The sequence below is a fragment of the Purpureocillium takamizusanense genome, chromosome 3, assembly GCF_022605165.1.
Source record: "Purpureocillium takamizusanense chromosome 3, complete sequence".
Classification (NCBI taxonomy): domain Eukaryota; kingdom Fungi; phylum Ascomycota; class Sordariomycetes; order Hypocreales; family Ophiocordycipitaceae; genus Purpureocillium; species Purpureocillium takamizusanense.
This window is the reverse complement of record NC_063070.1, coordinates 2666754-2689730: the sequence shown is the minus strand read 5'-3', so window position 1 is coordinate 2689730 and position 22977 is coordinate 2666754. Positions and strand designations below refer to the sequence as shown.

Here is a 22977-nt window from a genome sequence, read left to right as displayed (position 1 = left end):
TTAATAACTACTGCGTAGTAGTACTAACAAAACCGGCAAAGCTGCCATCGATCCCGTCGGATATCGAATTTGAAACCATCAAAAACTCTTATCAACCTGCTTCGGCTGCAGCGCATGTCAGCCAGTTGACGGTCCCAAAATCTCCATCAAGTTTACTTAAAAAAGCCAATGTAGAATCTGTGAATAGGACCACGGCTGGTAGGCTTTCAGGGTAGTGACATAGACATTGTATGAACGACCTACTTCGTATACGCACGCGTGTAGCCAGCCGCCTGAGCTCTTCATCACGACTCGCCAAGCTCACCAAGCACGTGGGGTTCGTGACTCGACGTTTCAGCCATCCGGCCCTGTCGACTCCACCACTCACTCCCCCAGTCTCTCTACTCGTAGTCTTCAGGTTCCAATCGTTCCCGGCATCAAAATAAAGGAAAAAAAAGTTGGTTTCATGAGATGAAAGAGGAGGGTCCGTCCCTCCCAAGACGTGGATCGGCCGGCCCACGCGGGGGGAGGCTACTAGCATCAAAGGGGTAGCTGTAAACCTCACCTCAACTCCTGATGCTGCTTATAATTCCGTTCATGGTCCACCGGCCATCCATGTGCGCGCATCTCAAGTCTGGTCCCGTGGTGGTCTAGAGGCCCTTCGCGGCAGGGACGTGGGCATGTTGGAGCAGTTACCATACTGGGAAGGTCGGACGGGCAGCGATGTACGTACGACGCGCTGTGTGTACGAATACGTTGGATGGAGTTTTGAACCGGAAGACCATGGCTCTATAGCTCGATACATAGATAAATAGGCCGGCGTCCAGCAGCCCATCTCCCTCGGATTGCTGAACCACCGCCTCTTCTCATAGTCCATTCGTTCATTGCACACTCCTTTTCTGCTTCTTCTTCTTCTTTCTCCCGTCATTCCTTTCTTCATTCCCAATCCAACCATGCAACTGTCACTATTCCTCGCCGTCCTGCCGCTGGCGCTGGCCGCCCCGGCCAGTATCCGAGCGACGGGCAAGGCCAAGCGCTCCTCGCCCGCCCCGCTCCTGATGCCACGGGACACCGCCTCCGCCATCCCGGACAAGTACATTGTCAAGTTCAAGCAGGACAGCGCGCTGTCGCTCCTCGACGAGGCCCTGGGCCAGATCACGGGCGACGCGGACCGCATCTACCGCGACGTCTTCAAGGGCTTCACTTCGACCCTAAACGAGACGATGCTCAGCTCGCTGCGCGACCTTCCCGAGGTGAGGAGAGCCCCTTACCTACTATTGTCGGCTCTCGGGCTGGCTGCTTTTCTATCAGTGACGGGGCAATGATAAAACGAGTGCTGAAAATGGAGAAAAAAAAATAGGTCGACTATGTTGAGATGGATGGCATCTCGTCCATCTCTGGCTTCGTTGAGCAACGCGGCGCGGCCTGGGGCCTGGGCCGCATCGCCCATAGAGAGGCAGGCAAGAACTCGTATGTCTTTGACCAGAGCGCCGGTGCCGGCACCTGTGCCTATGTCATTGACACGGGCATCGACGACACCCTCCCTGTGAGTGGTCCCCCTTTCAACACCCCGGTTCGACTCACGATGCCCATGGAGCACGACATCGTCGCTTCGTGTGTATGCATGCGTACGAGAGAGAAGAGAGCTAACAGAACCCTGTCCCGGTAGGATTTCGGCGGCCGCGCGCAGCAAATCAAGTCTTTCGTCCCCGGCCAGGAGACCGACGGCAACGGCCATGGCACCCACGTCGCCGGCACCATCGGCAGCAACACGTACGGCGTCGCCAAGGCGGCCAAGATCTTCGGCGTCAAGGTCCTCGGCGACGACGGCAGGGGCCGCAACTCGGACATCATCGCGGGCATGAACTTTGTCGCCCAGGACGCCCGCCGGCGGCGCGGCGACTGCCCCAGGGGCGTCGTCGTCAACCTCTCGCTCGGCGGCCAGCGCTCCCCCGCCGAGAACGAGGTCGCCGCCGCCCTCGTCCAGAGCGGCGTTTTCGTCGGCGTCGCCGCCGGCAATGACAACCAGGACGCCGGTAACTACTCGCCCGCCTCGGAGCCCAGCGTCTGCACCGTCGGCGGCACTGCCTTCGACGACACCCGCTACGCGCAGTCCAACTGGGGCCAGGTAGTCGACATCCTCGCCCCCGGTGAGCAGATTACGTCCCTCCGCCCTGGCGGCGGCGAGGCGACCCTCTCGGGCACGTCCATGGCCACGCCGCATGTTGTCGGCCTGGCTGCGTACTTGGGCGCTCTCGAGGGTCTCACAGGTACCCAGGCGCTGTGCGATCGCATTCGCGAGCTCGCCGTGAGGGATGCCATTGTCGATCAGCCTTATGGCACTGTCAACCTTGTGGCGTTCAACGGCGCCACTCAGTAGATGAATGATCTTATCAAAGGACCGAAGGGTCCTGCCAAGGGGGTTAAGCCAAAATGTACCATGCCATTATTCTCATCAAGTAGACCTCTTGTCATGTCATCATAAAACTCTGGTCGCCAGGTCGGCCTGGAATATCCTAACGGCGGGGATCCCGCGTCACCATGTCATCCACATGCGAAGCCCAAACCGCCAGATATTCATCATGCCGACCCGCCAGCGCTTTCGCGTCATTGGAAGCATAGCGGTATGGCCTCTCGTCTGCGAAGCATGCTGTCTCCGTGCCGTCTGGCAACACTCCGTCGAGGATGTACGTGCGCACGGCGGCGTCGGTGCACCTTGACTTGTCCCGAGAGCTATGTCCGTAGCCGTGATGCACAATGAGCCTTGCGTTGGCGGGACCCATCTCGGCCAACAATTCTCTGGCATTGCGCAGCGGCGTGGCTAGGTCGTGGGTCTCGGCAACGAGAAGCACAGGCGCTTTGAGCGTCTTGTTGAAGTCGCCGCGGTAGACCTCGGCGACCTGGGGCCAGTAGTCGGTGAAGCGCTGGCAGGGGAGGACGTAGCTCAAGCCCGAGTCCCCCGCGATCCAAGACCTGGCCGTAACGTTGTTCCAATACGCTTGCCACCATTCGATAGGGTTCGCCGGACGCGGCGCGTCGTATGTGTCGGCGCAAATCACCAGCAAACTCAGCTCCAGCCAGTTTGGCTTTTTCTCAACGGTGGAACAGGGAAGAGTAGGGTCGTACTGCCAGCGCTTCTGGAGGAAGTCGGCCGCTAGCGTCGAATTGCCCGCCTCTAGCTGGGACAGCATCTCCGCCAAACCAGGCCAAGTTCGAGGATTATACAGAGCCTTGAAGATGACGGCGATCACCTGGGAGTAGGTGACAAGGGACGGACCACCGGACCGGGTGTACGCCGGGATCGGCTGCTCGGCAAGGGAGTAAATAAAGGACTCGAGGCGGTCTTGCAGCTGATCCAGAGTCATCGGCTGCTTCTGGCCCATCGTCGGTGGCTTGGCCAGCGGGCAATACGCAGGGCCTGCGTCGATGCATTCGCCCAGGAACCCATCACGCCAGGCATCTGTCACGTTGTCCAGCATGTGCCAAGTGAAGCCCCCGAGAGTACGCTCGTTTCTAGCGTTGACAACGCCGTCGAGGATGATGCGACCAACGCTTGACGGGAAAATGCTAGCATATTCTTGGCCGATATGAGTGCCGTAGCTCACGAGGTACCCCGTCAGCTCGTCTTCTCCCAGCGCTTTGCGGATCTCTTCCAAGTCGCGTGCGACAAAGGCAGTAGACATGAAGCGAGGCAGATCGCCATGCAGCTCGTGACAAGCGCGAAAGGTCGCATCATTCATGCTGTCGAGGAGCCTCAGGTGCGTCTCCGGGCGGCCAACTTCCTTGAGGGTCTGTGATGTCAGGAGGTCCCAGCGGTCTCGGTCGGCGTCGTAGGGGACGCAGGCGAGCATGGGCTGGGACATGTTGATGCCGCGGGGATCCCAACCCAAGACGTCGAATTGACCCTGGCTGAGACGCTCTGTCGTCTCTTCAGCCGACGTGTACGCGAACCGTGTCCCGCTCCCTCCAGGGCCACCCGGATTGATGACAATCGTCCGCGTGCTCTTCTTGCCTGCGGAGGGAACGTCGTTTCCATGGTCGTCGATGCGCGCCAGTCCCGAGACCTGGTACTTTGTCACGGCCAGCCGAATGATGCGTGGCTCTGAAGCGTTGGTGTAGTCGAGAGGGACATCCAGATAGCCGCAGAGGAAGATACCGCGCCCACAGTAGGGGTCGGAGCTGTTCCCAGAATTAGGCGGCGGCCGACGACTCCCCCAGAGCCAGTGTTGCGGATCAGTGTCGAACTGCTTCGCCCAGGTCTTCGCTGGGCTCGGGTCGTCCAGCGGCGGATAGACAGTCTTGGCCGTACAAGGGAGAAAAGCGAACGGATCGTCGGGCTGCGGGAATTGGCCATACGGCGAGTGCGCAGTCGCGCGTTGTCGACAGAGGCCTGACGATTGCGATACCCATAGAGAGGCAGAGAAGCGCGTCAGCAGCCAGGCGGCGAGGACGAGGGATGCTATTCTCCAGGGCCACGCAGCACGTGTGCACCTGCGGGAGAGCTGCGGCACAGGTGAGTCTTTCAACGCGGCCATCGTCATCCGATGCTGGCGCTATGAGGGCAAGCGACCGTGCTGTTATGAGAGAAGGTTTGGCGGAGTCGGCTTGTTTCGAGGGGAGCGAGGAATCAATCCTCCAGGCACACCTGCCGCATGTGGAAAAGGGCAGCCAGCCAGCCAGCCTCCGTGTCCCACTCATGCGTCTCGGTAACGGTACCCTGCCGTGACGGAAAGAAGGTGGAACGACACCCGTCATGGCGATACCTCGCCGTCGCTGAGACGCGCCGCTTCGTAGCAGTTGAATGTAGTAGGTGAGAGACAAGCCGGTGTTTGACGATGTAGCGTGTCTGAGTTGATGGGTGACCCCGGTCTCTGTATCGGTGACGGCAAGGTGAAGGCAAGGTGAAGGCAAGGTGAGAGTGGCTGAGTACAAAACACCCGTCGGCAGAATGTCCTTGCCGTGGAGCCCTTGCTTCGGCTTCCACGTCTTCAAAACTGTACGGCCTGCAGGTCTCGCTTTAAAGTTGGCTCACTTGACATTGTGCTGCACTTACGTCGCATCTCTGAGCAAAAGGCGACGAGGGGCGTGGATGCAGCATAGGTGGGCGATTTCCATGTCGAGTCGTCGGCCCTGCATTTTGGGGTTTTGACACATTCGCCGCTATAGTCGCCCTTGGACGGCCAGAGAGCAGAAAGTGCCAAAACCCCAAAATGCAAAGCAGTGCGGGGTGGTGGCGGGGTAGCGAGTGCGTGCACTGTACACCCGACACCCTACTGCACCTTGTGCGCAGTGTCCATCCAATCCACCACCATTGCGACCACGGCCAGACAAGTTGCCATACAGCGCGCATTCGCTTTGCTGCTCAGTATGACACTCTCACTCCTCTGGTTCTAGTCGCTGCAATACTACCTATCCATCTTTTGTATGCGCACGGCAGCTCGTGCTCACCACCCACATCGGCAGTTGAGGCTGGCACCGAGGCAACAGCCCGCCCTCGGTAATCCCCCCCCCCCGAAGACGGCCTTCGTCCCGCCCGCCCGGAAAGAATGAATTAGTAGTACAAGGCCAAGCATCGACTTGCAGTGAAAGTGCTGGACCCTGGTAAATTGTGCAGGACACTCGGGACTTACTAACCATCAGCGGCTCCCAGTGGACTGGACAGAAGCCACAAGCCTCCTGGGACACCTCACCCGGCGGGCCATTCATTTTCTCCATCAATCACGCCTTGCCCCCTCCATATCAACTGGAAGGTGCGGCGTGTCGTGCGGCACCGGCTTGCTGTCCGGTCTCGGTCCCCCGCAACCCCTCGCTACTCCCCCACTACCTACAGTGGGTGCAAGTACGAACGGGAGACCCCGCCAGGTGGGACGATGATGTACATGCAACCACTGGATCCTCATCAAGGCACCCGACGTCGGGTATATTCAGCCGTCGCGTATATGGAATAGCAACACGATCAGCTCCCGTCTCCAGCCGTGTCTGAGCTCTCGCACTCTCGTAAACGCCCGAGTGAACTCGTGGAGTGGTGATAACCCCTTTAAAAGGCTCATCGTCGTCGTCGTCGTCGTCGTCGTCTAAGGCCCGCGCTCCCCGCAAGACCGACACCGAGCCCCGAGCCGGCATATTGAACCATTGAGAAGAGCAAGAAGAAATTGTCGCCATGGCTGACATCACAATCACGGGCTTCCGCTCGCGCGACGTGCGCTTCCCGACCTCGCTCGACAAGACGGGCTCTGATGCCATGAATGCCGCTGGCGATTACTCGGCCGCGTACTGCATACTCGAGACCGACTCACCCCACTCCGGCCATGGCATGGTAGGTGGACGATCTCCCTACGGACGGAGCAGCTGGATGCTGCTGCTCCTGCTGCTGTTCCAACCGGAACCCTCATGTATCATGAGATAGGACTACAGCTAACTGCTCGTGACCCGACTCCCAGACCTTCACCATCGGGCGCGGCAACGACATCGTCTGCGCCGCCATCGACCACGTCGCCGACCGGCTTCGCGGCCGCACCCTCTCCTCTCTCGTCGCTGACTGGGGTCAGACGTGGCGTTACCTCGTCTCCGACAGCCAGCTGCGGTGGATCGGCCCTGAAAAGGGTGTCATCCACCTCGCCCTCGGTGCCGTCGTCAACGCCCTCTGGGACCTCTGGGCCAAGTCCCTGGGCAAGCCCGTCTGGCGCATCGTCGCCGACATGACCCCCGAGGAGTTCGTTCGCTGCATCGACTTCCGCTACATCACCGACGCCATCACCCCCGACGAGGCCCTCGACATGCTGCGCGCCCAGGAGCCCGGAAAGGCCGGGCGCGTCGACGATGCCCTCGCCAACCGCGCCGTCCCCGCCTACACCACCAGCGCCGGCTGGCTGGGCTACGGCGAGGACAAGATGCGCACCCTGCTGCACGAGACGCTCGGACAGGGCTACCGCCACTTCAAGCTCAAGGTCGGCGGCAGCCTCGACGACGACCGCCGTCGCCTGTCCATTGCCCGCGAGGTCCTCGGCTACGACAAGGGCAACGTCCTCATGGTCGACGCCAACCAGATCTGGTCCGTTCCCGAGGCCATTGAACACATGACCCAGCTGGCCGACTTCAAGCCGTGGTTCATCGAGGAGCCCACCAGCCCCGACGACATCATTGGCCACCGGTCTGTCCGCGAGGCCCTCAAGCCCTACGGTATCGGCGTCGCCACGGGCGAAATGTGCCAAAACCGCGTTATCTTCAAGCAGCTACTCATGACCGGCGCCATCGACGTCTGTCAGATCGACGCCTGCCGTCTCGGAGGCGTCAACGAGGTGCTCGCCGTGTTGCTCATGGCCAAGAAGTTTGGCGTCCCTATCGTCCCTCACTCGGGCGGCGTCGGCCTGCCAGAGTACACGCAGCATCTGAGCACCATCGACTACGTCGTCGTGAGCGGCAAGGTGTCCGTGCTCGAGTATGTCGACCACCTCCACGAGCACTTTCTCCACCCATCTGTTATCAAGGACGGCTACTACCAGACGCCGACAGAACCGGGCTACAGTGTCGAGATGAAGGCCGACAGCATGGACCGGTATACATACCCGGGCGAGAAAGGTATAAGCTGGTGGACGAGCGACGAGGCAAGGCCCATCTTGGAGGGGGACAAGATTTAATGTATGTCGACAACTAGTAGCAAGCAGCGGGTGTGTTCGATAGAGGGTCAGGTTTTGCTGGTATCTGTGGTCATCCACGACGGGCTCAGTCGTTGGGATAAGAACAATAAGACTTGTCCCAGCATTTCGGGCGAATGCTCATGACCAAGTCCATCGTACGTAGCAAAGGCGACGCCGATGCCCATCTCGGTCAAAAGGGCGGCAGCCTCTTGCCCGTGACGAGGCTCGACGTTTCTGTCCCGCCTCCCGTGGCCCAGGAATACTGGCGTCTCGCGAAACGAGCAGCGTGATGGAGACGGCAACTCGGGCAGTTCGGCCTCTTGTCGCAGTTCGGCCACTGCCCTCTGTAGCGGTGTCCTAGAACTTTCCGCACCCGCCATGTCGAGGTCATCCTCCGCTTCGAAGACAATGTACCCATCATCACTAGCCTCTTCGGCGGCATCATCCTTTAGCAGCTCCATCAGGGAATCATACACCGGGACGAAGCCACACAAGCCGATCGCAGCGCCCAGGGGTTTGCCCTCCCAGAGCAGCATGCACGTCAGCGCCATGGCAGCTCCCTGGCTGAAGCCGGCCAGCACGACCCGCCCAGCATCGCCGTCCACAAGTTCGGCTTCGGCGCGGATGAGGTCGTGGATGTGCTCCACGCTGGGCCGCATGTCTCCCCGCGCCTCGGGCTCCCAGTCGCCCGTGCCGTCGTACCACTGGTGGATGACGGAGCGGCGGTACTTGGACGCCCGCATCAGCGGCGCCGTGGGGAAGACGAAGCGAGTGTGGGGCAGAGACTTCTGGAACGTGGCGCGGTCGGTGACGTGTGTGGACAGCAGAGGCTCGAGAGATTCCTTGGCGTTGTATCCGCGGCCGTGGAGGAAGATGATGGTGAAGTGGTGGGGAGCATCCAGGGGAGGGACGACGATGGGAGGAATGAACGCACCCAGTGCTGGGCGTCGAGCCAGCTGTGGCGCTGATGGGTCCATGACGATGGATCAACCGTCAGCGTTTCGCCTCCGGGTCAAGTTCGATGGAGCAGCGTGCATGATGAGATGTTTGGGCGAAGTCGTGAACCCCTAGCCCTGATGTCTGGTGCAGTTTTGAAGTTTGAACAACAGCGAGCGGGAATGGTGGGGCGGTTGGGGTCCAGCTCCACTGCAATGAATTGAGTGAGGCTTTGTGTGAGGGACGCGACGCCACATCGCGGCAGGCACAGCCCCGCGTCAGGGGTACTTCGGACTACGTACCTCATCTGCCGGGATTCGCGTCCGCAACGTCCAAGTCCCTTTGAGTCCTCAAGTCTTCCATCTTCAATCCGCCTCTCCCGCCAGCCCATCAGCCTCGGCTCGCGTCGCTGCTGTAGCTGTCGCTCTTGGCTGTGCAGTTCAATTAGCAAGCTGCATCGACATTGAGCTTTCAGACTCCAGGCGTTGGACGCCTCCGCCGTGGCGTTGAAAATGCCACCTCTCTTCTCCCTCGAGACACCAGTCAAGTCCCTGACGACGCTCTTCGTCGCCTGGAAGGGCGTCCTCCTCGCGTTTGCTCTCGGCGCCGTCATTGGGCCCGACTACGACACGTCCACTTCCATTTTCTTTGAGATCCTCTACGGCAGCAAGGCGCACGTCCCGTACCTGGCAACCGTGCTGACGAGATGGGATGCCCTCTACTTCGTGCAGTACGCCCGTCAGGGGTACGTGTTTGAGCAGCAGTGGGCTTTCGGAGCCGCCTTGCCAGCTGCTGTGCGCGCACTCATCAACTTAATTCCCTCGTGGCTTGTCGATACCGACGCCGTCGTCATCGAGCCGCTCGTCGCCATCGCGCTCGTCCACCTCTGCCATCTCACCGCCGTGCTGGCTCTCTATCGGCTCACCATGCTACTATCAAACGACAACAAGCTGGCTTTCGTCGCCTCAGCGCTGCACATCTTCTCACCTGCCGGCGTGTTCCTTTCGGCCCCGTATGCGGAGAGCCCATTTGCTGCCCTGGCCTTTGTCGGCAACCTGCTCTTCGCCCTGGGCATTAAGAACAAACGCGAGCCGGTGAAACGATTCCTCCTGATCGTAGGAGCAGGCCTTGCTTTTGGCCTTTCCACCGCCTTTCGAAGCAATGGGCTGGCTAGCGGGACATTATTCGCTGTTGGGGCCATCAACTGCCTCGTGGCGCTCTTGAAGGAACCCAGTGTCGACAAGGTGTTGGCTCTGGCCGCGCCGGGCATCGGCGGTCTTTGCGTTGCCGCAGGATCCATTATTCCGCAGTATTTCGCATGGAAGCGCTACTGTCACGATGCATTGCCCGAGCTGGGTCCGCGGCCGTGGTGCTCACGCACGATACCAAGCATTTACGAGTTTGTACAGGAGGAGTACTGGTGAGTGATAAACATGTCGCGTCGGCAATCACCCTTTCTTAACATGGACCAGGGATGTTGGCTTTTTGCACTACTGGCGGCCGAGCCATGTTCCGCTATTCGCCGTCGCGGCTCCCATGCTCATGGTGCTCATCATGTCCGGGGTCGAGGCCACGCGCGACCCGTTCAAAGCACTCCGCGTGCTCAAGTCGAGCAACGGCGAGGACTATAGGGTCTTTGTGCGCACCTTGGCTGCTACCCAGACCATCATTGCGCTGCTCGCCATTACCAACTACCACGTCCAGATCGTCAACCGCATATCCTCAGGATATCCCATCTGGTACTGGTGGGTAGCCAGCTGCCTAATTGACGAAAAGCGGCAGGCGCTAGGCCGGAGGATCTTTATCTTTATGGTCATGTACGCGGGAGTCCAGAGCGGACTGTTCTCCTCTTTCTTGCCCCCTGCTTGAGATCCTAGACTACTCTACTCTTAATGTCAATCCTGCAGCCGATTCGAAGACGCTATCTCATTTACTGCTAGGTTGTTGCCGACTGCGTCTTACGCAGGAAGACCACGAGGATGGTTCAAAGAGCAAACGATCGCATGGCTGGCTGCCAAGAAGACAGTCTGTTTGCACGGCCCTCCCGGGTTCAAAGCCGTCAGGGCAGGGCGCTACTCGAATGCGCAACCCACCGCTCCGTCCACCCGTGCACACATACAGTCTCGCTTCGCAAGAAGCGAGGCGGCTCGGTTGCTGTGAACTTGCGGTCTGGGCTTCCGCACGGGTGTTGCTTTGTTTCGGCAACGCTGAATCCTACCATGAGCTCATTGACGGCTCAGCTTCCTTTCACGCGTGCCTTGTCCTGCGACGCTCCGATCATCCGGCACCTTTAACAAACAAACAAGAAAACAAAAACGAAAAAAAAGGCTCCCGCAATAGTGCATCGTATATATTACGATACGCCACGCTTCTGTCTCAGCAACGCAAGTAACATCTCTTGCCATCTCAACGGCCCGCTAATTATCTACGTACATGAACGAACAAGGCTGAACACTTCTGTACCGTTGCGCAACGCACACAAGCACACTTTCTTCCCCGGTGTAGTGGACTTGATCCCAACCTTCTTCTAGTCTGTTCAGATAATTAGCCCTGGTGCCTTCCGACCCCCCGGGCGGTATCCTGTTCAGACTCCGTTCATCGCACGCGCCCGCCTGCCTCTGTGCACGCAGCCGCAAACTTTCTTCTCTCATCCCAAGAGCGACACCCAGGCCCTCCGCGTGCCCACGACCGGTTTTTTCCCTCCCGCATCGCACAAACACCTCGTTGACTCTGTTTGCTCTGCACGTCAAGGCCTCGCACAAGACACGCCTCCCTCTGCCTCCGCACTCTCTTTCCGCACGCTTCCCAACGCATTCGGCTGCGTAAAACCCGCTCTCTTAAAGACTACGATTCTTTGTATCGGCATCCAAAACTGTATCGGCGTTCGAAACCCTCTTCTGTTGGAAAAAGAGAAAAAATCGGATTTACGATTTGCCGCCGACTAGTTCCTGTCCGAAACTCGCAAACGACGCACGCGGCTAACCGGCCTGCCCAGCAGCAGCAGCCATGGAGGACGGGCACAACATCGAAGCCACGGACGCCAACAACCACCCCTACTCACCTGCCCCTGACAAGGGCAAGCTCATGATGGCCATTCTCCGCGGCGAGACGCCGCCCTCTTCCCACCCCGAGCCCGACGCCTCGACGCCCGGGCACGGCGGCGATAACGACGAGCACGGCGGCTCCGTTCCCAGGGGCCGTGACCGTGGCGAGGAGGCAGCAACAGACGCCGCGCTGCTCAAGCTTCTCCGGGACGACACCGACCTCAAGCTCTGGCTCGAGTTCACTCGCTACTTTGACCTCGGACACCGCGAGCACGTCCTCGAGGGGCTGAAGAAGCTTCGCGCCGTGGAGGAGGAGCGCGAGAAGCTCCTCCAGGAACTCCACTACACCACGGCTGCCGTCTCGGGATCCGTCTTCGGACCGCCGTGTACCCCTGGGTCATACTTCACCTTGGCGACGTCATCCCCCGTTGCTCGCAGCATCGACCCCCGGCGCAGGGCGTCCACCTCCACGGCCCAGTCCCTCTTCAAAGGGTACCCTTCCAGTGCCGCGGGGATCTCGACGGCCGCGGAGCCGCCTTCCGGACAGGCCACCGGCTCGCAGCAGCAGCAGATGTCTTCTACTGCGCCGTACAAAGGTGGGTTACATTCGTCCCGGCACGATGATGCGCATGGCGGTCCCTGACTCATTGTTGGCAAAGAAAACAAAGACTCGCGCTTCTTCCTGGTCAAGTGCTTCAACACGTCCAACGTGTACATGTCCCAGCGAGACGTAAGTGGCCCACCCGCAAAATCCCCTCCTCCAACGCCTGAAGATTGCGACCCGGAAGTGATGACCTTTCGGCTGATGCTTTTTGACGTACAGGGCTTGTGGGTGACGCAGGCCAAGAACGGCCCTACTTTCACTGAGGCCTTCCAGCAGTGCGAAAGCGTGCTGCTCTTCTTCTCCATCAACAAGTCGCACGGCTTCCAGGGCGTGGTGAGTGCCGCCGACCCTACCTACGTGACCTCAACTATCGCCTCCGCTACACCTTTCCGCCTCTCCCACACCCTCCTCCCCCTCATATCAGAGCCATGGTTCGTTTTTATTTTTCTGTATGCAGTCCTAAAACTGGTCATCTCTTCAGGCCCGCATGGTCAGCGCCCCCGACGCGTCCATCCCCAAGCCCGACTGGATCGCCAACGTCAACCTCAGCGCCGTCACGCACCCGTTCCGCGTCGACTGGATCGTCCGGTCCGAGGCCGACTTTGACCGCTTCGCCGGCCTGCGCAACCCGCTCAACGAGGGGCGCTGCGTCGTCATCGGCCGCGACGGGCAGGAATACCCCGCGCGCGTCGGCCGCAGGATGATGGAGCTGATGATGCAAGCTGCCGCTGCTGCTGCCAACAACCCCAACAATGCCGCTGACGAGAACAACAGCAACAACTACAGCAACATGAATGCCACCATCATGGGTTCTCCTCCTCATCCTCACCCCGGTAAGATGCGGGCCCACGTATTATTCAACGTCTCGTCGTCGTCTGCAGCCCCCGACGGCCGTTGGGCGGCGCCGCCCAAGCACGAGCTCAACAAGCCCAGGGAGACGCGCGGACGGAGCGACTCGCCCCCCCACAGCGTGAACAAGACGCGCACGCTGCGTGACTGGCGCCAGCGTGACGGCACATCGCCAAAGTCCCTGTCGCGTGTCGAGGCGGAACCTCCAGCTGGCCCTGAGCCCGCTGATCAGCCAGTGCCGCCGCCCGCCTCTGACGCGGGCTCGTGTCGTTCAGGCAACTCAAAGTCTACCTACCTCATCGACGTGTGATGACGTCTCTTCCGCCATGGCATTATATGGGCGTTGGGAGCATGGGGTATAGGGAATTGGGAATCAACGAATTGGGAGGAGCTCTGTCGACGGTAATGTGCCTGAGCATATCCATGGTGTCAGAACAGGCTCACATCAGACTACGCGCGAGTGGGACTTTGGTTGGAATCAAGTCAGAGGTGTAGAATGTGGTTCTACGGTCTTATCAAAGACGCCATTTTGTCACGCTCGCGCACTGCTGCATCTTCCCCTGAGCGTTCAGAAGCGTTTGCGGCTCATAGCTGGAGTCTAGGCGTCGGGCGGAGCGACATCCTGTACACTCGCCACGAAACATGGGCTATTATATTACTTCATTTTGCCGTAGAACCGGGCCTTGCAAAGTGGGCAGCTGTCGTGTCTCGCCACAGCCCACTTCAGCAGACACTCCGAGTGGAAAACGTGCTTGCAGGGCAACGCCCGAACGACGTCTGCATCCTGCAGTGTCTCCAGACAAATGGCGCTGAGAAAAAGGACGATGGTTAGAAACGACTGCGCATGGGAGACTCGAAAGACATGAGATGGTGCTCACCAGTCAGCAGGCCCGGGCTCGGCATCGGGCTCTCGTACTGCCGCCGTCTCGTCGGTGCGGCAGATCTCCTTCCAGGCGCTGTAGAGCTGGCTGCAGGCCGCCTTGTTCAAGCGTTTGACGATGCTCAGCTCGTCTGCGCTCTCCAAATCGCGCGTAGAGCTACGATCGCGCCCGGTGGCACAGATCACGAAGCGGCTGTTTTCGACGGACGGGTCAGTGACGGCGTCCATGTTGCTGCTTGCTGCACGCACGCACAGCAAACCACATTGGTCACGGCAGGGCTGAGCTTACTGGGAGGTGTAGACAAACGCGGCGAGGAAGAATACAGTGCAGCCTACGACGAGGATCGGAACCCAGATAGTCGTTGGAGAATTTGAGGTCGCCGCGGTGGTGGTGGTGGAGTTTGCGTCGGGCGAGGCCATACTGGCGGTTCAATGTTGCTCCTCGACACACCGGCTCGGTGTCAGCATCAACACGTATAGCTTGTCATATGATGCATGGGCACTGATGAGCATGCCGGGACATATACTGCTTGTCCGGAGCTGCACAAGTAGCAAGTCGCAATGACGACGGAACAGCCGGACGGCCGCGCAGGGCGAGGCCACATGGCTGTTATAGACAAAAGGAGCAGGCTGCGAGCTTAAGCAGACGCACAATGCGGGCGGGCTGCTGTTTGGTGCCGGTGGTCCTGTGCGACCCCGCGGTGGTCAGAAAGCTTCCTGTTGTCGCGTCGCCGCCACAGCACCGTCTGTTGGAATGCCTCATGGCTCGTTTTGTTGGTCGCGGTTCAATGGGCTCTGCGTGGCGGCGTCAGGATTTCGTGCTTGGGGCGTTACAGCCGCGCCCGCCTCTGAGGAGCTGCCGCACGGGAGGTGTCCCAGGTCGTACGATCCGGCTGAATAGGCTCGTGGCAACGGAGCCCAGGCATCAGCTCGTGACTTGATCTTGTCCGGAGCTGGGGAATTGCCCCGCCCGTCAGCCCCCGGGGCCGCCATCCATGGCTGAGGGCCCAGACTCCGGCCGGCCGGCGATGTGGGGTTGCACCAGGACCGGGGCTGATAAATTGCATTGGGTATAGACGTTCTCTACCTATACGCACATGAACGATAGAGTCAACATGTCCAAGAGCATAACTAACGAAACTTCAAATATGGTAGGCATTCTCTGCCTAGAACTCCGGGTGCGGCTGCAAAAAATCCCATGACAGATCATCACCCCAAGCCTCTTAATGGTGGGCATCACCTGCATGTCTCCATAAGTCTTAATTTGTGCCCTTAGGGGTACATGGTCATTACGTCACATTTCAAGCAATATCCGCCTTTGTGCAGACGTCGTTGTCTAAGACAATAGTAATACCGTCTTTTCAGTATATAGTAAATCTTGCTTCTCAGATACTTCTCATCAATCGACTGATGCCAGGAGGGACCTTTAGAGCCAATCCAGGGCAGTCGCGTGACGCATTGCCTTAAGAAACAGCCAACGGCAGAATAGAAATACACAAAGGAATGGACTAATCGGGTAGTTGAAAGATATGCCTGTATAGCCCATTCTTCGTGTGACCCGGCCATGGCCGAAAGACTTTCTATCCAAATGGAGTATGGAATTTGGATAGGAAGCCTGATGGCTGACAGAATTTAGTTGCCACAAATACCGTCACAAACAAACATGTTCAGGTTTCCGCATCCACCTATGGAGTAGAATATTAGTCTGTCTTCTTTCTCTTCGTTTGAAACGATAAAACGACAGTACTGTAAAACAAAAAAAAATATAAAACCTGGTACTAGACACTTACTCCCTTGGACCTGGCAGCCCCCAGGGGCGCCACCGTGGCAGTGACCGGAGCACCAGTCACTTGCAGTGCTGCAAGTACAATAGATCCAATCCGCCGGGTACTTGACGGGGCCACCGACCAGAATCTTGAAGCATTCCTCTTTGCCGAAAGCAGTGTTGCAGCGGCTTTCCAGCGCTCCAGTATCGTTGACCGCAAAGTTTTTGACGGTTTTCTCTGCAAGATCCAAAGTTTCGACCTGAGCAGCTGTTAAGCTACTTCCCTTCTCAGCTCGATACTTTGAGATTCTATCGAGTTGACCCGGGGCAATTTGGTTTAGATAGACATCTTTATCGATGAATGTTGCTGTAGCGCCAGAGATAGTCAGCGCTACAGCAGCGAGGATCTTGGTGATAGTGGCAGGCTGCATAATGAAACTAATGAATAAACAGTCGAGATAAGGGTTCAGCTAATATGCTGCATGTAAAATAAAATGCCACTTGGTGTATGGCGACTGACTGTAGAAGATCAGTTAGTTGTTAGTTGCGTAAGGTAGATAGCGCTATATATATGTAGATATAGTGTCAAGTTGCTGCAGTCGTACGCGAGGTATACGACCCGGGAGAATCAACCGCCCGCCTTATAAGTAAGAATAGGAATGTCTTAGCAAGAAACACCAGCCATGCTAAGCCGCTGCTGGTCCTTGACTCGTTGGACTGGTGAGCGGCATTGCTCTACCCCAAGCTGGGCCGCGTTAGACTGCGACACGAATTACGCGCCGTGACTAAACCTCCCGCTACGATCAAAGGATTCAACCAGACGGAACGATCTGCAAATTATACTACGAGATTCGATTAAATCCCCCTCTCCCCCCTGCCATTCATCGTGCACAAGTATCGCCCATCCTAGCCAAAGGCGCAGTCTGCGCCTCACCCAACACGGCAGATCGACTGTCAGCATGAAAGAAGTCGTTCCGAGAATGAGGCCGGTGTTCGGATTAAACACCCCAAGGATACGAGGTGAAGGCGACGCAGTAGCTGCTGACCGAGATACGAGCTAAGATTTTGGGAGATAGAGGTTATTTGCAAGCATGAGCCATTATGGTGTCGGTTTTGGTCACTGGGAATTGTGTAAATTCGGGTGTGTATGTATTTATCAGACGTACGGTATAGATACCAGCATAAAAGGTGTTACGGTCTAAAAGATGGGGTGTACACGCAGTTGCTCGAGTGTATTGATCGTCATCTTGTCTCGTCCTGAACTGCCCGTCTCTTCTTGCCATTTTCCTCTCTTATGGGCATATAAGATATACAGCTCGCTTCACGCCCCGTATACACTTAACTGGCACAACCCTAGTTACTTACGTCCAGTTATGCAACACGACCCCCCAGTTTTGGCCAAAGGCCAGAACTGGCAGGATTCAAAGTTTCAATAGGCTTAGCGTCTATGCTAAGCGTGTGCTATTCAGCTCTTTGAGCTGTCGCTATTCGAGCTGTTAAGCAATATCCATAAGTCCCAGCCGCTCATTGATGCTCTGAGCCGTTGAGCGGGTAGTGCCTTCGTCAAGCCATCCGCGATTATTTTACTGCTTGGGACGTAGTATTTAACCGAAATGTGTCTGCGTTGCACCTCCTGTCGTAGCCAGTGGTTGTATATTTCAACATGACGTAGCTTTGTCTGCAGTAGACCGATTTCCCTATTGACCGCTTTGATTGTTTGCTAGTTGTCGCACTAAAGGCGGATGGTATTTATATCTAACCAAACGTCTAATTTTTAAAGTAGACGCCTAATAAACATAGACTCTTTTATGGCTTAGGATAGGGCAAGGAGCTTAGCTTTAATGGTCGACGTAGTGACTATGTCGTATTTGCTTGCTCTCTACCTAATAGTCCCTCTAAATAGCTATATTACGTATGCTTCGGAGCTCTTCCGGTCACCCGTATTATCCGTAAAGGATGCGTTACTTGCGACAAGGAAGTTATTTCCTCCTCCTAACTATAGACCGTAGCATCTTATTTGTTAAAGGTATTAGGGTACTCGGTCGACCGCAATGTAGTGTTCGTCGGACGGGTTTATATTGAAGCGCGCGAGCCTCGAGACTAAGAATGCGACATCAGGTCGCGTAATCACCATAGCGTATAGAATTGACCCGATCTTGCGTTAGTATCTCCTTATCGATGCCATAGAAGCTCTGCCGTTATATGGGAGCAGTTTCGGGTCTCTTATTGGGGCGGTTTGCCTTCGTTCTGGGCTCTCGTTTAGGTTAGCAATTTTGTCAATATACGCCGTTTAGGATAGCTACATTGATTTTCGAGCTCGGTCCCGGGTGACTTCGATGCCTTGGAACTATTGTAATGGGCTTCTACCCGTGAGCTAGTACTTTTGCTTTAAGCGGTTACTTATCTGCTTCGCTTCGTATTCTTTGCCTTTCTTTTATAGGTGAGGATAATGGTCTAGAATTCGTATTTTCGATTGTTCTATATGGCTTAGCTAACCGTATCCTGCCATTGTTCCCTTGATATAGCGCATGGCGATGTATGATGCGTTTTTCTGAATTAAGGCATAGTATGCCTTGGACACAAGATGGATGTATGACTCGCTACAAGCCGCAAGGTGTGGGCTTCAGCCAGGCTCCCCTCTGGCTTGGTCTTGGTGCAGGCATTAAAGATGTGGAAAAGTCCGGACTGACTTCTCCAGAGTCGTTGGAGGAGTCTGTGGTTTCTCGCTTGGGCGGCAAGGACGACGACTGCCCGGACAGCTCGTCCAGGCGCCGGAGGCTGAGATTCCATTCGCATCTAATTCGCAACGCAGCACGAAGAGTCCTGGATGTCGTGATGGGCTGGGGATGGCATGTGTTGGATTCGTGATTCGTGAGGAACCTGGGCTGGTGAAGCCGCCGCCAGCTGCCCTATAGCGGGCCCCAGCAGTCTCGGGCTTGGTGGGGTCGCTGGGGTGCGGCTCAAAGGAAGGGGCGATCGCGAAGAAGTGTTGCTGCCTTCCCCTGTGAGTCTGCACCATTAATAAACGGCCCTTTGATAAGCAGTTGGCGAGTACTAATCTGCCCTGCCTCCTGGCCACAGGGGTGCTGCTGGCAAAATTCAAGCTCCGTCCAAGTTTGTCGTCTTCCTTGACTGACAGCTCGGCAAATCGGCAAGCAACAGCTGCATGCCGTGTTTGAGACAGCCAATCTCACAACGTCGACGCACCACATGGTCGTCAGCAGGGCGGGCGCTAGCGAAATTAGGAATCTGGAGATCGACTGCACGATGCAGGAACCCCCGTTGTCGGCACTACACGATGCAGTCGAGGCTTGCCACAGGCAGCGTGCGGTAAGGTACTGTAGAATGTTTTCCCAGGAAACCAAGGTGCCCAGTTGCTTATAATCCAGCCAGGGCACGCACCGACGCTACCCAAGCACAGACATGTTGCGTCGTGACGGTCACGGACAGCAATAGCGCCTCACTATGCCCAGTATGAAGGCCCTCGTCAAGATCATCGCGGCAGTCATGCCGGTCGCCGCCGCCGCACTGGAGCACACCTCTACCACGGCACAGATTCGCCTTGCATACCATGGCAACGACGGCATGACGGTGAGCTGGAACACGCTCAAACACGTCAAGCATCCCAAGGTCCACTGGGGCCTCTCCGAGGACAATCTCAACAACACCGCTTCCTCCGACGTGTCGGTCACCTATCCTACATCGACGACATTTAACAACCACGTGCTGATCAGTGGTCTGGCCCCCGACACCACGTACTACTATCTGCCCTCGCCGCTTTCTGTCAAATGCAAAGACGCCAGGAGGAGGCCGTACAGCTTCACGACGAGCCGCCGGACCGGCGACCAGGCGTCGCTGTCGGTTGCCGTCGCCGTTGACCTCGGCACCATGGGCAGCCTGGGTCTCAGCACGACGGCCGGCAATGGTGTGTCCCCGAACAACGTTCTCAAGCCCGGGGAGAAGAACACCATCGACTCGTTGACCAGCAGCCTGTCCGGGTATCAGTTTTTGTGGCACCCGGGCGACATCGCCTACGCCGACTACTGGCTCAAGGAGGAAATCCAAGGCTACTTGCCAAACACCACAATCGAAGAGGGATACAGGGTGTACGAGTCCATCCTCAACGAGTTTTACGATGAGATGATGGCCGTCACCGCCACGAGGCCGTACATGGTTGGTCCTGGCAACCACGAGGCCAACTGCGACAACGGAGGCACCACGGACAAGGCGCACAACATCACGTACAACAGCAGCATTTGCTTCCCGGGTCAAACCAATTTTACCGGCTACAAGAATCACTTCCGTATGCCAAGCGATGTCTCTGGAGGCACTGGCAATTTTTGGTATAGCTTCGATAACGGGCTGGTGCACTTCATCCAGCTCGATACTGAGACGGACCTAGGCCACGGCTTCATCGGCCCGGACGAAGCGGGCGGCTCGGGCGGCATCGGCGCAGACCCGGTCAACGCCACCATGGATGCCCAGACGACGTGGTTGAAGGCGGATTTGGCGGCCGTGGACCGCACCAAGACTCCCTGGATTGTCGTAGCCGGCCACCGGCCCCTGTACCTCAGCCACGCAAACGACAGCACGTTTTGCTCCGCGTGCCATGATATCTTCGAGCCGCTTTTCGTCGAGTTCGACGTCGACCTGTACTTGTCAGGCCACGCCCATGTCTACGAGCGCCTGGCTCCTCTGGGCCTCAATGGCACTGTTGACCCGGCAGAGCTGAACAACCCCACGTCTCCGTGGTACATCACCAACGGCGCCGCTGGGCATTACGACGGCCTCGACTCTCTGCAGAGCCCTCGAAACCCATACAGCAGATTTGGCTTGGACACCCACGACGCCGTGTATGGTTGGAGTCGCTTGACTTTCCACAACAGCACACACTTGACTCATGAGTTTGTCGCGAGCAACAACAATACCGTGCTCGATTCTGCCACCTTGTATAAAGCTCACGGCTGAGGGCCTTGGGTGGTATCAGCATGAAGTCGCTCCCGCAGCCACGATTAGTATTGACTTTGCCTGGCAAAGGATCTTGGATACGGCATGTCAACGACGTATCTTGTCCAGCGGCAAAGCACGTAGGGGGCGGCAACCCCGGGTCAATGCAGCCTACCCATATCTTTACTTTATAACTACTCCGTAGTTGAGATCTTGAATCACCTATTGTGCCACATTTCTTAGCATGATATCCACCAACTCATCTGTGTCATCTGCCTCTCCTTCTAGCGCAATGGACGGTCCAGGCCGTCGGAAGAAGAGACCTTCAAACTCGATAGGATAAAATCCTGCATATTCCCAGTCTATGATGGCGTTAACCTTTAACGTGCTTGGATCGACAAGAACATTGTGAGTGGAAAAGTCGTTATGGCAAAATACAAGATCCTCCGACGATCTTGGCTTCATCTTCCAGTCCGAGCGTGTTAACTTGACCATGACGCGGTACGGTGGGACAATCTGTATACCTAATGTTAAAGTGGAATATCGTGCAGAGGTTAGCCACGTCTAGACGTACAATGCCCGACGGGCCGCCCCACGAGTTCGATTTCAAGGCCCGCAACGTCTCTAGATACCCTTCTAGCTCCCTCTCTACCGTTTTCCTCTCCGTGGCACTGAGCTCGTCCATGGTCACCCCATTGACGTACTCCATGACGAGGTAAGCCGCCTCATCGTCCTGGAAGCAAGCATGAAGCTTGGGGACTGGGATGCTGGTCCTTTCGGCGACGAACTGCATCGCGGCAGCTTCGTTTAAAATGCGCTCCGTTCCGAAGCGGGGCACCACGAGCGTGCCGGTGAAGGGGTTCGTCTGCCATTCTGCCGGGCGAAGGCTGCGCTTGATCCACGTGTGGCCGACCTTGAAGTATTTGCGCTCGGTGGTAAGCCCGACGCAGTTGGCTTCACGCTTGGCGTTGAGCATTTGGTTCGTGACAGGTGCCATTGCGGAGAAATTCGACGTCTTTTTCGTCGATTTGAGGACGAGGCGTGAGTTGTTGGGCCCGCCCTGAGAAAGTCTTCATTCATATCAGTGGTCGAGTCACGTTTCCTTTTCTTCCTGCAGGCAAGTGGTGAGTCAGCCCGATCACGACTGGGCAGATGGGAGCAATATTAGCATGGCTGTTAGACGACGGCGAGCCTATTAGCATTTGATACGTCGTGCGGCTCATGTTCCATGTTTCTTATCCTTGAGTATACTTCCCCATAGGTCCTTGGTCGTGATGTTAAGCGCCTCGAGCTCCTAGTTGTAGGACACTAGGAGAAGGGGGGGGACAGGTAAGGATCAATTGATAATACACACAATTGGCTGCGGCGCCAACGCTGTAGAGTGGGACGACAACATGAAACCTCTGGTCTCCACCCGCCAACATACGGGTTGGGCTCGTCGAAACTCGGGAGCCGTCATGGCAACTCGCCGTGTAAGCCCGTTAATTGACTGTTCAGATACAAGCCATCTGCATCTTTCAACTACACATGTAGTGTGATCAGGCGTCGCACTGCTCTGTAGACGCGGCTTCAGGATACAGTAGAAAGGGTCGATGTTGACGCAACCTCAGAACACTGGTTTTGGCCATGTACTGGGCACTCAGGGCGGCTGTTTATTGCGCAAAGAGTGCCGACGCGATAAAGACCAGCGGGTAGTATTCCCGCGGTCTTCTTTTTGCTGTCACGGTCTTGCTATCATATTGCTGGCTTTCAGGTCACAAAAAAAATGTTATCAAATATCAAACAGAGATCAGTTATCGGGGGCCACCAGTCGGGTTGAGCAATTTATACGTCAACTAGCCGTTGATACTGGCATGAAAGAGTCTGGTCTGACCTCGGAGTGATTAGCTCGTCAAAACCGTCGGGCACTGGTTTCAAAGGCCGGCGAATGTCAGATCGTAGATTCCATTACGTTACAATTATGACAGGGCTCTCGACACTCCATCGCGACATAGGCGCGTGACAGGAGGCATGGCCCCTCCCACCTCCGCTTCTCAACGAACGTAAAGAAGTAGCCATTATGCGTTTCAGCTTGACACATAGAGGCATAAATTGACAACATTAGGCGAGCCAAACAGTTTGGTTTACTTTGATTCAGAACAATTCGACCCTAGTCCGCGGGTGTTCCATGTTCGACAAACACATCATGTTGAGGGGCGGGGGGCACAGCGCGCCCCAAGGCACAGAGCGCAGTCTATGCGTGCTGAACAGCACAGCTTCACTTTGATCGTCTCTGAGTCCATGCTCGCAGACGGACGGGCGGGCGAGGGGCAAAGGTGGCGGCTGCCTAGATGACT

General features: G+C 57.0%; 9 protein-coding genes across 9 annotated transcripts; 5 read left to right on the top strand and 4 right to left on the bottom strand.

The window, feature by feature from the left end:
• Positions 1-774: 774 nt before the first annotated feature.
• Positions 775-4881, bottom strand: JDV02_004412 (uncharacterized protein). Its single transcript, XM_047985626.1, has 2 exons — positions 1251-4881; positions 775-1190 (listed from the first exon to the last, which is right to left on the bottom strand). The coding sequence occupies exon 1, from the start codon at positions 4518-4520 to the stop codon at positions 2496-2498; it is 2025 nt and encodes a 674-aa protein (XP_047841603.1). The 5' UTR covers positions 4521-4881; the 3' UTR covers positions 775-1190; positions 1251-2495.
• On the top strand, positions 933-2359 carry JDV02_004413 (uncharacterized protein; the record flags this gene model as incomplete). The annotated part of the gene is made up of 3 exons (XM_047985627.1): positions 933-1232; positions 1340-1525; positions 1649-2359. 3 exons carry the CDS (start codon positions 933-935, stop codon positions 2357-2359), a joined length of 1197 nt encoding a protein of 398 aa, XP_047841604.1.
• Positions 4882-5832: 951 nt separating the features above from the next.
• LGD1 (L-galactonate dehydratase) lies at positions 5833-7702 on the top strand. The gene is made up of 2 exons (XM_047985625.1): positions 5833-6295; positions 6420-7702. The coding sequence occupies exons 1-2, from the start codon at positions 6140-6142 to the stop codon at positions 7614-7616; spliced, it is 1353 nt and encodes a 450-aa protein (XP_047841602.1). The 5' UTR covers positions 5833-6139; the 3' UTR covers positions 7617-7702.
• Positions 7664-8593, bottom strand: JDV02_004410 (uncharacterized protein; the record flags this gene model as incomplete). Its single annotated transcript, XM_047985624.1, has 1 exon — positions 7664-8593. One exon carries the CDS (start codon positions 8591-8593, stop codon positions 7664-7666), a length of 930 nt encoding a protein of 309 aa, XP_047841601.1.
• A 471-nt stretch (positions 8594-9064) lies between these two features.
• On the top strand, positions 9065-10421 carry GPI18 (ER membrane glycoprotein subunit of the GPI transamidase complex-like protein; the record flags this gene model as incomplete). Its single annotated transcript, XM_047985623.1, has 2 exons — positions 9065-9972; positions 10025-10421. The coding sequence occupies 2 exons, from the start codon at positions 9065-9067 to the stop codon at positions 10419-10421; spliced, it is 1305 nt and encodes a 434-aa protein (XP_047841600.1).
• A 1137-nt stretch (positions 10422-11558) lies between these two features.
• On the top strand, positions 11559-13359 carry JDV02_004408 (uncharacterized protein; the record flags this gene model as incomplete). Its single annotated transcript, XM_047985622.1, has 4 exons — positions 11559-12192; positions 12256-12326; positions 12420-12533; positions 12682-13359. The coding sequence occupies 4 exons, from the start codon at positions 11559-11561 to the stop codon at positions 13357-13359; spliced, it is 1497 nt and encodes a 498-aa protein (XP_047841599.1).
• A 175-nt stretch (positions 13360-13534) lies between these two features.
• Positions 13535-14797, bottom strand: JDV02_004407 (uncharacterized protein). Its single transcript, XM_047985621.1, has 3 exons — positions 14219-14797; positions 13928-14122; positions 13535-13858 (listed from the first exon to the last, which is right to left on the bottom strand). The coding sequence occupies exons 1-3, from the start codon at positions 14347-14349 to the stop codon at positions 13705-13707; spliced, it is 480 nt and encodes a 159-aa protein (XP_047841598.1). The 5' UTR covers positions 14350-14797; the 3' UTR covers positions 13535-13704.
• Positions 14798-19126: 4329 nt separating this feature from the next.
• Positions 19127-20875, top strand: JDV02_004406 (uncharacterized protein). Its single transcript, XM_047985620.1, has one exon. The coding sequence runs from the start codon at positions 19160-19162 to the stop codon at positions 20660-20662; it is 1503 nt and encodes a 500-aa protein (XP_047841597.1). The 5' UTR covers positions 19127-19159; the 3' UTR covers positions 20663-20875.
• JDV02_004405 (uncharacterized protein) lies at positions 20785-21876 on the bottom strand. Its single transcript, XM_047985619.1, has 2 exons — positions 21216-21876; positions 20785-21157 (listed from the first exon to the last, which is right to left on the bottom strand). Exons 1-2 carry the CDS (start codon positions 21636-21638, stop codon positions 20864-20866), a joined length of 717 nt encoding a protein of 238 aa, XP_047841596.1. The 5' UTR covers positions 21639-21876; the 3' UTR covers positions 20785-20863.
• Between the last annotated feature and the right edge of the window lie 1101 nt (positions 21877-22977).

Excerpts from the sequence above, each read along its gene's own strand:
- JDV02_004412 (XM_047985626.1), bottom strand. The coding sequence starts at position 4,520 with ATGACGATGGCCGCGTTGAAAGACTCACCTGTGCCGCAGCTCTCCCGC.
- LGD1 (XM_047985625.1), top strand. The coding sequence starts at position 6,140 with ATGGCTGACATCACAATCACGGGCTTCCGCTCGCGCGACGTGCGCTTC. Across the intron at positions 6,296-6,419 it reads CCCACTCCGGCCATGGCATG|ACCTTCACCATCGGGCGCGG; the intron begins GTAGGTGGACGA and ends CCCGACTCCCAG.
- JDV02_004407 (XM_047985621.1), bottom strand. The coding sequence starts at position 14,349 with ATGGCCTCGCCCGACGCAAACTCCACCACCACCACCGCGGCGACCTCA. Across the intron at positions 14,123-14,218 it reads GCGTTTGTCTACACCTCCCA|CCGCTTCGTGATCTGTGCCA; the intron begins GTAAGCTCAGCC and ends CGTCGAAAACAG. Across the intron at positions 13,859-13,927 it reads GAGCCCGGGCCTGCTGACTG|CGCCATTTGTCTGGAGACAC; the intron begins GTGAGCACCATC and ends CCTTTTTCTCAG.
- JDV02_004406 (XM_047985620.1), top strand. The coding sequence starts at position 19,160 with ATGCCCAGTATGAAGGCCCTCGTCAAGATCATCGCGGCAGTCATGCCG.
- JDV02_004405 (XM_047985619.1), bottom strand. The coding sequence starts at position 21,638 with ATGGCACCTGTCACGAACCAAATGCTCAACGCCAAGCGTGAAGCCAAC. Across the intron at positions 21,158-21,215 it reads GGGGCGGCCCGTCGGGCATT|ATTGTCCCACCGTACCGCGT; the intron begins GTACGTCTAGAC and ends TTAGGTATACAG.